This window comes from Prinia subflava, chromosome 4, assembly GCF_021018805.1.
Source record: "Prinia subflava isolate CZ2003 ecotype Zambia chromosome 4, Cam_Psub_1.2, whole genome shotgun sequence".
NCBI classification, from domain to species: Eukaryota; Metazoa; Chordata; class Aves; order Passeriformes; family Cisticolidae; genus Prinia; species Prinia subflava.
Genome location: NC_086250.1, coordinates 14,067,627 through 14,081,815, shown reverse-complemented (window position 1 = coordinate 14,081,815; position 14,189 = coordinate 14,067,627). Strand labels below are relative to the sequence as shown.

The 14,189-nt window shown below is 42.1% G+C and overlaps 1 protein-coding gene across 2 annotated transcripts in view; it reads right to left on the bottom strand.

Moving 5' to 3' along the window:
• The window catches only part of LOC134549715 (transmembrane protein 178B), a 273,157-nt gene that overhangs the window by 7,064 nt on the left and 251,904 nt on the right, over window positions 1-14,189 (bottom strand). For both annotated transcript variants that reach the window (XM_063395585.1, XM_063395587.1), the window contains exons 9-16: window positions 13,813-13,845; window positions 11,789-11,883; window positions 9,707-9,776; window positions 8,845-8,924; window positions 6,746-6,803; window positions 4,283-4,424; window positions 3,090-3,187; window positions 806-876 (exon numbers count right to left, since the gene is read on the bottom strand). In XM_063395585.1, coding sequence (XP_063251655.1) covers window positions 806-876; window positions 3,090-3,187; window positions 4,283-4,424; window positions 6,746-6,803; window positions 8,845-8,924; window positions 9,707-9,776; window positions 11,789-11,883; window positions 13,813-13,845 — 647 coding nt within the window. The remainder of the gene's footprint in view (window positions 1-805; window positions 877-3,089; window positions 3,188-4,282; window positions 4,425-6,745; window positions 6,804-8,844; window positions 8,925-9,706; window positions 9,777-11,788; window positions 11,884-13,812; window positions 13,846-14,189) is intronic.

Genomic DNA, 14,189 nt, shown 5'->3' with positions numbered 1-14,189 from the left:
ATATGGAGATGGGCTCCCTTGCATTTAGCAGGAAAATCTGTTGCTGGTAAAACCTGCACTGAAGACGCAATGTATTTGTGAGTGGGACTGTAAAGAGCTGGGAAAAGCATCTCTGATTTGTGTCTTGTGAGAGCAGGAGGAACAAGCACACTACAACACAACATCACAAGCACAGAGGAAGCAGTAACATTCACTTTCTCCACACGCTGCTTCTTCATACCTGCAACCTTCTTATTCCACATATAAACAGGACCAATACCTTTGCTTAAAGTCCCTGTTTAAAGTCACATCTTCAAAAGTTCTTCCAGCTCAGACCTAGTTTCTCACAAGAGCTATTGAGGCAAGGAAGCCCTTTTCTTGGAAGAGGGCCTGTCTAATCACAGCTCAAGAATTCCCAGGTACCACTAGTACAAACATAGCAGGCTCTGTGACCCCCCTCTCAATCCACTGAGCAGCTAGGGCTAAAAGATTCTGGGTAAGTCTGCACAGCTGCCTATAAACTCAGCAGTGACAGTAACACCCAAGCAGCACTGACTTGCAGCACAGGGGAAAAGACAAAAGGTATAGCAAACTCAGAAGCTGGGAAGAACTCCAGGTTCTGAATACTGACATTCCAGGTTCTGGAGTTCTGCCTTGTTTACAGAAACAGAAGATGAGTAAGAATTTTAAAGAGCAGAAATATTAGTCTCCATGAAGCAGGAGTGACTGGAGTGCTTTACAGTCCTCTGCTTCCAAATTTTGCGGCACAACATGAGAGAAAACCAGCACACTTTTCAGAGATCCTGCCCCCTTTTTGCATACTCACCCTCTGTGAACAAACTGCCCTTTGCTGACACTCTCTGGCTCGATGCAAATGTTCATGAAGTCCTCAGTGCGCTGTGCAAAAGAAGATTCAGAAATCAAGCAGTTAACGTTTGAAAATGCCACACCCATGATAATGCAATATGTTCACACAATGGCCAGTCCTTTGTCCCACAGAAGGAGGCAGAAGATCCATTTCTGCACTTCATTCTTTATTCAAATCTCAACTTGAGATTTGAATTAGAAATTACAGGCAGTATTTTCCCACTAATGAATATTCAATAAATACCACAAGAAGCAAAATAATGAGTCACATGTTTGCCTTCTTGTTACATTTAAAGACAATACCAGGTCTCTTAGGTTTACTTATTTAATTGCTATTCAATGGGTCTTTCAGGAATTAAGGCAATAGTACAATGATATAAAATTTAGCCACCAAACACCACAGTAAGAGAATTTTAAACAATACAAATTGGAAATTGAAGTGTCCTTGATAACAATCCTTTAAACTCCTTACTTAGCTTCTTTCCCATTTACAGCCTGCCCTTAAACTGAGTACACAGTACAGCTTTTTCCAGGAAAGCAACTTTGATTAAGATGCAACTTATTATTTTAATTTATTTTAATATTTTTGGCCTGGAGAAAGTCCTAGTGCAGATGCAATCCAAATGACAAAAGTAAAAATAACTGCATCTATTAGTGTAACTTGGTTTATTCCTTTGCTGTTCTGCAGAGGCGCTGCCTGAGCTGTGTGGCTTTATCAGCTCCTCCTCAATGGGGCAGCCTCTGCAGGAATGTGAGGTGAGAGACAGAGACAGGAGTGCCTGGCAGCAGTCAGCAGATGTGGCCTGGTGACGATTCCAGAGCGCTGCTGTTCAGCTCTGAGGGCTACAGGGACAATGGCTTCAAGAGAGAGACTTTAACACAGCAATAAGGGATCCACACTTGTAGAAAAAGAGATGCAGTATCAAGATACTTCCAACTCTAGAAACAGGAAAGTACAATTGGTTGAACAAGAACTTGTCCATTTTTCTAGGCTATGCAAGAGACCTGAGAACCCTACATCACTTCCTTCTTTTCAAAACCAATATTAAAGTGCATCTTGAAGGCCTAAGGGAGACAAAACAAACAAAACAACAGAAAGAGCATAAGGGCTCATCTGTGGCAATCAGAAACTTTCTCTGTTCTTGGTATGTCTCTTTTTACTTTACATCACTGGATCCAATCTAGCTCAACAACCAAAACTCTTGTGTTCAAGTGTCACCTAGAAACCACTAAAAAAATACCTGAATACAAGACTCTGTCTAGCTTCTACCATTACTAGGACACTGACAGTCCAAACCATAAACCACGATGAAAAAGAAACTAAAGTTCATGTGGTATATTCTCAGAAGACACCAGGAGAACATTTAAAAAACTACATTGGCTTGTTTGGGCTTTTTTTGTCTGATCCTACAAGGTAATATATCAATATAACTCATGTTTTGATATTCTTGAAGACCCTGAATTCTAAGAAAGAAATATCTTGCAGTAAGTTCAGCACCTCCTGTTAACCTGGGTATGGTGGCAAGGCTTTCCTGCAGCCTTGAGGAGGAAGTGAAGGGAAGTTCACGAGTATAGGATCAGTGTGTTAGCATTTTTCTGTAAAATTAAAGACTGACATCTATCCAAACAGCTTTCACAGCAGTAAAATTGCACCAAAACACAGGCATAAGCCAAAGACAGGTTCTAAAACAGCGAATGAACAGCGTGAACATGCTGAGAAGATCATGACAGTAACAGTTCCTTTGCTGACTTGATTCGATTCTTTTAACTACCTGCGCTTTTTCTCCTTCAAATCAATGTAGCCCCTGTCCTTTCCCTAGTACCAATTATTTTTAACTCCAACTCTGCAAGTCTAAAAAGAGAAAAACCAAAAATTCCAGCCAGACTCTAAGGCTCAGCTTTCTTCTAGCAGCCATTGATAAGAGAATCACTCTCACACAGGTAAAGAGGGAAAGGAATGCTTCTTTGTGCTTTGTTTACTTGTGGGCAATCCTAAAACTTCTGTTTGGCTACTGAAACCTTGTACAAATTCTTTCTGATCCTAGACTGCATCCCAGTCTTACACTGGTCTCCAGTGATTTTACACTGGTTCTTAAACTTGACCATTCCTGGATTCAATCCTGGACCTCTTATTGCATGAAGTAATAAATATTAGTTATATAGACATCAGAATGGGACTTTAGCAAGACAGGAAAATTCTGAGGGCAGGTAGCATTTGGAATCCAATGATGTTATGGTCTTACTGTTAGATCAAGCTGCCTGTTCTGAGTTGCAATGCAAAGCTCAATGGTGGACAGCTTCAGTTCTTCCCAATCCTCTGGGCGTACCTCCTGGGGCAATCCTGCACATCAGGAAGAGAAGATATCAATCATTAAGTGGAATTCAATTACACAGATCACTGTGAAGCAAATGCCTGACACAAAAATCAGTCTGAGCCATTTTGGCCACTAGTTTTGTTTCTCTAAAATGTCAAAATCTTAAGAAACTAAAAAGGAGCTTGGGAGTATTGAAAAAAAGAAAAAAATACCATCAGCATTTATACAGCAGCAGAAAAGACTGTCAAGCACAGTGCATCACAGCCCTGTGAGTCCTTATGTCCAGGGATTAACAGATCTCCTGGGCCAGGGACAGGAACATTTTGAAAACTCATAAAATGCTAGTACCAAAAAGCAGAACTCCAGTGTTCAGGAGGCTGTGGTAACACATTTTCTACAGGAGGCAGCTCCACAGTTGAATTCTCATATTCAGGTCACTTTGTTCGTGCTCCTGCATGAATCACCTCTGCTAGCCAAGGAGGAACGAGGTCTTTGCACCAGACTGTGCAAAATTCCCACTCTCCTTCCTCCTGTGGCCTGCCACGTGCAGTGCCCAGACAACAGCCCAACCCAAGAGAGGCTCAGAGAACACAAAGCTTATGGCACAGAAAGAATTTAACATACTAAGAGAAAGCTTAGGGGCTCTTGCATGGCCTAAATTTTACTGTTCTATTTAAAGTAACATTTGTTGCTCTGTGTCAGCAATTCTCCCCACCCTGGAAAACAAGGGCTGCTCCTCTCTCCCCAGCTCACTAAGAAGCCATTCTGCTGGAAGAAGAGCTCAAGAAGCTCACCCAGAAGTGCCAAGTATCCTCTGTGGATGCCTCCACTGCAATGGCAAGGGAGTGAGTCCAGGGATGCCCTGGGTTCTTTACAAATGAGCATTTGTTTATGAGACACAAGCACTGGCAGGACTACTCTGTTCCATTTCTGAAAGATGCCACTGTAACTGTCTTGACAAAATCACAGTTTAAATAAACAAAAAAGGGAAACAAACAAAAAAATAAAAGTAATAAGAAAGAGAGCAGTACAGTAGACATGCTCTCCACACAACACACCCCTGGATGTGTTAGAGGAGCAGAGCCTGCATGGGAGTTTATGCCAGAACACACCCAGCCCACCTTTTGGACATGACCAGTACGATCGAAGTCGTCTGTAGAGCCTCACATACAAAGGAGGTCTGGATTTCTCCTCTGGCTCTTCTGGAGGTCTCTCAGTTGGACCCAGGTACATGAGAGCAGCTTGATGTTTCTGAGGCCACTCCTTGGATTTACATGGAAAGGAAAAACAGAAGATAAAATGGCATTTTGTTTAGGGCATTACCTGTTTATTCTGTTTAGACCTGTAGCCTATTGACTCTGTAGTCCTGCAGAGCTACTCAGACCTCTCCAGTGCCACAGACTACTTTATGGCTCTCCAGACTCCAGGTTCATTGGTGAGATGACATTTCTGTAGTTTCAAAAAGAATACCCACAGTTCCCAAATCCACTAATCCAATCCTTCCCTGCACTGAAGGGAGGGAATTTTCCCCTCTGTGAGCAGAGGGTGAGGGGATGTTTCCTTTGCTGATGATGTGTGGCAGGGTGACACAGCTGCTTCTGGCTGGAGGGAACAACCCAAACCAGCCAGGTCAACAGTAATGTCTGAACGCACAGTTGGTTTCTGCATGGTACAAAGGCAACCTCAAAGAGCAACTTCTCAGCAGGATCCAGTGCAAACAAAGACTACAGTGCTGTGTGCAGCCAAGGGGCACTAAAACCTGACAGACCTTTGTTCTCCAGCAACTCAAACAATCCAGACCTGACCTGATAGCCAGGTGCTTCTAAACAGCAACACAACAGCTCTTAAGGCAAGTCACGTGAGCTTTATAAAGTACCTTTAAAAAAAAAGGTAAGTACTAACACATTATTCTTGGCAATACTTCAGATTCCAGTACCAGGGCTACAGAAGAAGCTTAGCTTTTGAAATATCTCCAGATGCTGACAATGTTTATTTCCTGCCATTGTTTTGAAAATAATTTCCAAAATGCTCCAAACATAGGACTTAGGGAGGGAATCATTTAGTTGCTTTTCAAATCTATAAACTAAAACAATACAGCCAAGAGCCCATGTGAACTCAGTACAATTATTTTTCTATGTACAAAACTTCAGAAGTAGTTTAGGATCATAGAACACAGGTTGTTAAACTAATTTACCTTATACCTCTGAGAGTAAGGCAAGACTCCACTCTCATACTTACACAATAAGCAGGACAAACAGAGGTTGTATCAGTAGGGCAGAACACAAACAATAAATATTAATGATTAAATGGAAAAGCAGCAACGCTGTGATAATTTAGACCTGTGTATTTTAGAAGAGATGATAACACTCATAACAATACCCCTACCAATAGCAGAGGTGATATTTCCCATAACATTTTTTTTCAGCTACAGGTCATCCTGTTTCAAACGACACCCAGAGTAAAACCAGAAAATATGAAGTGTGGAGCAGCAAACAAAAGCCAGGAAGAGATTAAACTCAACAGGATGGAGCCACTGCTTGTAGAAATTAACAAAATGATATCATAAGAGGCACATAAATAATGAATACCACAATTAGGTGAGATCAGATAGAAAGTTTTCTATCTAAATGGCTGAAGAAGTGGGCACTTCTCTTTAACCTTCAGCAGGTTAAACAGATCTTTTGAATGTACAGTTAATAGCTCACCAGAGAAATTCACCATCACCATCCCCAGCTGAGCCTAAGGACTCAAAGGAAGTGAGAAAGGAGGTGGACAGAAATGAAGCACAGGTTTCTACCTAAAATGCCAGCACACAGAAGCTGTGGAATTCAAATTTTCTAGGGATGAGAGGGGAGGGGGGAAAACCCACTCCAACTTTCCTGGATACATAACTATTAAACGCCCCTTTACAGGAATTTCCTGTAAGGGAAGCATTGGCACAGTCACAGACAGCATGGCTGTGCTGCACTATGTGATGTACTGTACCAGCTCCTGGGTGTTTTCACTGCCTTTCATGAGGTTCCTTATATGTTCAGAGTACAGGAAAACCACGTGAATGAAAATGCCTTACCTCTTCATGCAGGTCAAATTTTCATCTTTCCAGGATCAATTTTAAGCAACAGAAAAGTTTAAGGCAAGATAAAAGCTATTCATCTTCATGTTCATTTTACTACACAAGGAAGCCTGATAATCAATGTGCAAGAGCAGTCTAATTATAGACCCTTCTGCCAGATGAATAAATCAGAGAGAAATGTTATTACAAAGACTGTTGAGAAAAGGTGGCTGAGCACTTTAGTGCTCAGTACTTCACCACTCCTGCTCACCAGTTTCACAGGGGGCTATTGGCTTCCCCTGGTGATCTTGCAGCAAAAAAAAGTTTAAATTTTTTTTAGAAGTATTTCTCTTCCCCTTCCTCTCTTCAGAAGTAAGTCTATCCATTGGTAAGCTTTTTAACAATTAGAGTTTTAGTTCCATTCTATATTGTCACCAGAATCCTTCACAGAAGCTTGCAGATAGATTGTACAAAGCCAAGTCAGCCTGTTCCTTTCCCGACCAAAAACACTTTCCTCACAATTAATGTTTACCTTAAGTGTACTGAAAAAGTGAGCTGCTTTGGTTTTCAGAGGCCCAAGGTACCAGTACCTGAAAAAAGAACAGAAACAGAACCTCTAAGATATCCAGGGGTCAACACTGGGAAAGGGAGAAACCTTGCATGAAGTCAGAGCACACAGACTTGTTTACCACTGAGTTAGTGCTCCCTGACAACCTTTAGCTTTTTGATACTGTAAGGTAGTTCCTACACATCAGCAGCAGCCTGGCAGTGACACCCCTATCCTGAGTTACACACCACCAAAATGCAGTGTATCATCTTCACTACGGGCAGCAGGACATCTCACTATCAGAATTTGACTTGGTTCTGTGAGACAGCTGGGGATGATTTAAAGGGCTGTGCTCTAACAGCTGGCGGTGTGCATCTCCACAATATGCAATACAGCAGGTTTAAAAGGCCAGAGGAAACAAACAAAAAACCAAAAGCTTCAGTGACAAAAGAACCAGCAAACATTCATTAGTCCCAAAGGAGTCTCACATCGAAATCAGGGTTTTACTAAATAAAAATCCTGCCAGCCACACAGCACTGTACAGAATCTAAAGCTGTGACTGTATTTAGGCAGGCTTGGCACACATTTGGATCACAGTCTTTCACCAAAGAGGGTCAACAAAGCACATTAAACGCCACCAGCTCAAGAGTACTGCAGATCTAAGGATCTCACTAACCATTAAGGCATGTAACTGTGCCACCACTCCCCTCAAGCCATGGAATTGTCTGTAAAATGGTAACATAAAACAGCACCAGGTCTCCAGCAGCAGATCCTTAGCAGAGGGACAGTCAGACACACTGTGTCTTATGGCTTAACTCCCTTTGAGTTCTTTTCAGTTTAAATCAGCTGCACTGGAACACACCAAATGTTTTTAGTCCAATAACTCATCTCTCACAGGGAACAAAAGTGGATGAAGTGGGAAAGTATAAAAACAGGACAAGCACATGAGGATTTTGTTCCAAGCAAACTCTGAGCACCTGTTCAGTTGTTGCTGAAGTGCTTTCCAATCTGGACATGTTTGTCTGCATTCAAAAACATTTGTGGAAGGAAGCAAGGCTTGAGGATGTTTGTGTGCCTCAAGTACCAAAGGTGCTGTCATGCCTCCAGCACTGAGTCTAAAGGAGTCTTACAAAAGGGAAGTCCTGCAGGGAAAAAGACGTGAAGGCTGACACCAGGAGAAAACCAGGGCATGGGCAGGAAGCCCAGCAGGAGTGCAGATACAAGTGCACTTCCTTGCACTAGGGGCTGCAATTAGCAGGAGAGCCTGCAGCACATCTCAGTCAGCACCTACACGGCCTACTAGGCATGTCCCTGGCTTCCCAGGGACAAACAACCTGACCATTTACTGCATCTCCTCCATCCCACATCACCTCTCAAACCCACTCCAACATTTGCCTGACACACTCCATGGGTCTGCTACCTCCTCCTTCCTGACAAAGACAGCTCATTCACAAAGCACAGGGTATTTCCTTACAGCTGCATTTCCTCCACAAGAGTTTGGGGAGTGTGCTGCTTTGGCTCTGCTGCTCCCTCAGCAGATAATGCCTGTCATTTGATACACAGACAGTGACATGTTAAATGTCCATTTGGAGAAAGCCCAATAATTATGAGTTTAGCCTTCAGAGAACAGTCATCAGATAGCACAGCCCATGCCATTTCTGGCAGGAACCTGAAGGGCATTTCTGCTGCATCTGATGTCCCTTGTTGGAATTGAGTTTCAGAGTACACACACAGCTTTTCATTGGCAGATGATGGAAAACAATGGGCAATTACTTTACTTAGACTTTACTCAAGGGAGAGATTTTCCCTGTTACAATCTGAATAAAGTTCCAGAAGCAGATACCATAAGGCAAGAAGAAAGTAAGTATGTAAAAGAACAGGTTAGCACCAAATAAGTGTTTATTTCAAATTCCAAAAATTCTGATACACCTTACACTCTTGTGTGTAATGCAAGACCTACCAGGAGTGGGTGCCTCTGCCTGTCAGATGCCTACACTCAAAACCAGACTTGAGAGAAGGGGGTTTGACTTTTTAGGCAATAGATGCTAAAAAGGGTACAGTTTCAAAAAACAGTGTTTTCTTACTTGCTAACTTTAACTCCTGTATCTCTGTAAGATCCCCATCTTAAACCAGAGACTGCAAACACAGGCTGCTCCTTTTCTCCCTGTAAAGAAAAATAAACATTGCAAAATTGCTTTCTCTTACCTTGTTTCCAACTTTATTTTCTGAAGTTGGAAAAACAGTATTTCTACATAAAAACTTCTGCTAAATTTCTACACAGAAGTTTAAGAGAACATGTATGCCAAAGAGCTAACAGCAATAAAACTTAGCAGAATTTAGGCACTGTACATTCCATCTGCCCCAGGAAGGAATATAAGAGGTGAAGTGTTGAACAGGTAGCCTGAGTTTGTCTGCACACCCAGCAATGGCCTTTTCATTTTGTGGATTTGACTGTTAGCCAAAAGCAAGGAGCTCTGCACAGCAAGACAAAACTCTCGCTGCAGAAATGCCCATTCTACAACTGAACAGAAAAAGAATATTCAGAAACCATATGAGGCATAGTCAAAGGTTTTTCCATTTTGTATTTTTCAGTTTGTCAAAGAAAGCTGTTAACTTCACAATCCACATGAATGCATCAAATCAGCAGACAGCTACTGCTATCTCTCACCATTGCTACAGAGATATCACTGTAGTAAGTTTTGTATTCATCAATATTCTCTGAGCCTCAAAGAAAGGGGATGTTGAGGCATTCTAGTGTTTTCTTCTGTTTAGATTGTCTGATGCCACAGCACATGGTGGAGAAATGACTGCCAGCAGAACTGCTGGTACCATAAACTAAAATTTGTAACAGCAATACACAGAGGAAAATCAGTCCATGTAAACACAAAAACAGGAGAACAGGAAAGTTTAAGGAATGTTGGGTTCCAAATAAGTAGATGCTTTCACCTTGATCTGCAAGACATCAAGCGGAACTGTCTCTCCTTTCAAAATAGCCAACGTAGCATTAGTAATATGTCTGCAAAACAAACAGAAAAAAGGCAAAGGAAAACAAACAGGAATAAGCTTTAAAATTACTTTTTTCCCCAACAAATTCCACTACAAGTCCAGGTAGGGCTTTTTTTCATTAGAAGTAAAAACCCCAGGGAAATGTGCTGCACTTAACTGAAATCAGAAAGCAAAATGGGTGGTTGCAACACATGACAAAACCTAACAAACAGCAAAATACACAAAAAGCAAATTATCAGCCTAAGCTTTTGAGATATTCTTCCTTTTTGAACTAACCTGGCAGGTCAGAGGACAACTGTGTTACCTCCTGTTCCAGATACTTAACACACTAAGGACCCAAATCATGGTTTTACTTTAGTGGTAGCAAGTATTACAGCCTGGGAGAGAATGGGACTGGTCTCCACTCACGTGTCTAGGACTGAACTGCATTAGTATGTGCTGATTTATTTTGAAGTTTTTAATCAACTTAAATCTACCTATCAGCAGTGCTCGTATCGTTTAGGTCTCCATTATGTTGTGGACAGTAGCCAGGGCACTTTGTCACTTCAAGCTGTAAAGATTTTGTAACCAAAATGTCTAAGTCCACTGAGTAGTCTATGTCCAAACCTAGAAGCATATACTTGATTGAAACCCCTTCCTTGTTTTCAAAGTTGGATAATATTTAGTTTCCACACTGCATACATTTCCAATGTCTCAGCTGGAGGAGGAAAAAATGGCAGTTTTCAGATCTAGCCCAATATTCATGTGAATCAGTGGGAGAAACTGCCCTTGGTTTCATCAAGATTACAATACTGAGACAGATAAGGAAGCTGTTCTTCCCACAGTCCATCTTCTCTCCCAGCTCTTATCTTTCTCTAAGACATTCACAGTTCCTACACTCCAAACTAAGAGAGTGCTGAAGGAACCAAAGCCCAAATAGTTCTTTGAAAAATATCACTTCTGCACTTCTTAACTCAGGTTCTGTTACTGGTGTGGGTCGTTAAGCAGCCTATTGACCAAATTACCTTCAACTTCCCCGGTGTGCTGCAGTCCCACCTGCACAGCTCATTACCTTGGGACGAGAAGATCATCCATTTCAAACAGCTTCTTTAGAACCCAAACATAAATTATTATTTTAATCTTAGCTGCTGATTACAGCCTTGTCCACCTTCCTGAGCTTCAAAGCTCTCTGGTGGTTTTAATGTACAATGTTATGCTGGTTGACATGTGGGTTTTATGTATGACGGATACCAGCAAGGGTTCCACAAAGAATAATGTTAATGAGTTACTGGGAGAGTGAGAGTGAAAAGATTTCAGGATCAAAAAGAAATATATTTATTATTATGAGAGGAGAAGAAGGGAAAAACTGAAAAGAAATTAAGTGTGGGGAAAAGAAAGATTATTTGATTCCCTTTTCTCTTTTTAAGTGGACAAAACAGTACTGCAGCAAACTGAGCTGCAGGCAACAGACACCACCAGACTGGATCATATCCAGGATGCTGAAGATAAGAATTGGCTTGATTATTGTCAGCATCAGTCCCACCACAGGAAAGTCAGTCCTGCCCTGCAAAAGTCAGTAATGGGATCCAACCTTTCCCAAATTGTTGTATGCCTTACTTTGCAGGTCCTAACCAGGCTATATGTGGACCAGTTTTTAGAATTCTTAGACTGGAGAAGGGTCAGAAAGAGGACTTATTTTTGGCTTATTTTGTCAAATCCTTGCTATATCCTTGTCATACCCTTTCTGCTATTCCTAAGAGGCTGATCCTTTTAATCCCTTTTTCTTTTTAAACTCTGAGCATCACACGATCACAGAGAAATTAGCCACAGCAAATGATTTCTAATAATACATACATTTCCTTCTTTTAAGTTTTAGTCAGTTTTTGGAAGTCATTAACTCAGGCAAGTCCAGAGAATCATCAGGCTCTGCCCAGAGACTGCCAACTTCTATGTAACACAGAAGAAAAAGAAAAGCATCAAGCAACCAAGAAGCACTGCTGCTTGAAAACAAACAACGATTTTTCAGAAACATGTCATACTCACTGGACTTGATTTGCGCTCTCAGGGTACAGTGTGTGGCTCAAAGTGCAAGTTTTTCCAAGGGGTATGAATCCTATAGGAATCTTACTGAAGGCAGCCTGGACACATAAGGAGAGTAAATTAACATTTGCATGAGGCTTCCTGTGTGGAGATCACAGCTGTGTCTGGCATCACCCCTTTGGCACTGAGCAGCCAGGCACTTCCTCACACAATGACTCAGAACATGGCACCCAAATCTGTGAAGCCACCACTGCCAACTGGGTACAAAGGAGCTCTCTGTAATCATTAAGAGCATTGTTACATGAATTTTGGCAGCCACATCCCAACTAATGCATGGATTCTGTCAGCAATCTGCCATCCTTCTTAATACTGATGGTGGCATCACAGGCTTTGAATCCCATTTACCACTGCAGAAATCCCCTCTGACAGAGTAACCTTGCACAGCAAAGAGATTTTCTCACTTAAGGAAAGGAAATTAATTGATTCCTCTGCCATCCAAATCATGAAGCAGCAGAAGGTCTAATTTCTGGAAGTCACTGACCATGTTATTTTTCTGTACCGCTGTTCAGCAAAAGGGCTCGTTGAGGGAGCAAGTTATTACCCTGTACCTCATCTTAAACCTTGCTTCTTGAAGCGTGTCAGCAAACCAGTGTAAACCAGCCCCTACCAGTGGACCACGCCTCTCCTGGGCGACGCTGCCAGCAGCACTGGGACACAGGCAGTGCAGCCACTCGGGAATTCCCATCTCTGCACACCCAACTCCCCGCTGTGCCCGTGTCACCCGCGAGTCCCAGCGCTCAAACACCTGCTCTGTTCCTCAGCACTGCTTTACAGTGTGCAGGTGTTTGCAGCTGTTTGCAGCTCCTGCAGCCAAGCTCTGCTCCCTGGCTGCCAGGCACAGGGCCTCTGGAATACTTTGTACAGGCTCTTATGCCAGGCAACAGGGGTGCGACACCCCCGAGGGAAAATGGAAGCAGGGCACAGAGAGAGGGAGCTCGAGTGCAGATCTTTACTCTTAGAGTGACATGAAGGACAAGGATTCCGTGGCCAAAGACATGAAGTGACACAGTGGCAATAATACAATGCAGTATTCCACCCATAATTGTGCTGGATGCAGAATTTCCTACACTGCTGTAAAACGATCCAAGCTACATCAAGATAAGAAGCCAAAAAAATAAAGAGAAACTAGTCAGTAAAGCCTCTAAATTTTTCTTCCACTATTGTCAGATTATAAAAGTCTCAGGATCCAACTATAGTAATATTGGACTTAAAACAATGATGTCTCAGAATTGATATAACTAGCCTTCCTTTAAAAATATTGACTTGGTTGCAGAGTTCCCCTTGTCACACTCAGAGAAAGCAAATGCCTAAACAGATACAATTCTAGCTGCCAAGGGTATCATCATAATCTTGTCTGGATCATTTAATTGAGTTTTGCCAGCTCCTGCCAGAAGGTTTTGGGAACAATGATTCCCTCCTTTCTTCAATAACACTGTCCTCCCACTTTAAAAAGAAAAATCTCTCTCATTTTTATTCAGAGTGATCCACCTTGAGAGGTTAAAATTTGCTTAGTACAGCCATCTGCATAGGTAGGTATGCACTGTTTGAAGAAACAGCAAAGCAATCCCAAAGCAGTAGGAGTGTGACCATAACTGAATTCGGTTTCAAGCCTGTACAAACACAAGAAAAACGTTTACTTTTGCCCAATGCTTCTGCCAAACAAAGTGGCATGCACAGCTGGTCCATGGGTCTTTGAAAATTGAGCATTTGGCTTCTCCACAATCCCTGCTCTGACGCTGGAAAATTCCCAAAGCCGTGGCTTGGGAGTCACTGCACCCTCTCAGAAAGGGAACAAAGAACAACAGGCAGCACTGCAGGACAGTAGCCCAGCTGGACTGCTGCACAGCCAGATGGCTCCAGAGTAGTAAGCAACGAGTTTGCTGGAGGCAGCTGAGGCCAAGAGATCACAGTGGATGCACAAGATACTCCAAGAAATAAACACAATTTTTAAAATGACACCTTCTCACCTCATCTGCTCTACGGAGAAGTCCAGTTATGACCTGAAAAACATGGGAAATGTTCAGCTCCAAGAATTTAATTTTTCAGTTACAGTAAAAAGCTATGACATCCTTTACCACGTGTACTCTTTGAGAAGGTTTAAGGAACAATTACTCTTTTATGGAAAGTGCTACAGTTGTTTACGTGGGAAGAACGTTCAGCCTGCAAACATGTTGGAAACAGCAGGTTTATGAGTGTGCCTGAGTACATGCTGGCACCACAACCAATGCCAGTGTAAATGTTTTAACACTGAATGATGCTCTGCATAATACAAAACCAGCACTGGTCAGTGCAATCAACAAAAGGCCAGAATGAACTTGCAGATGTATTCTGATCACTTTCTCTT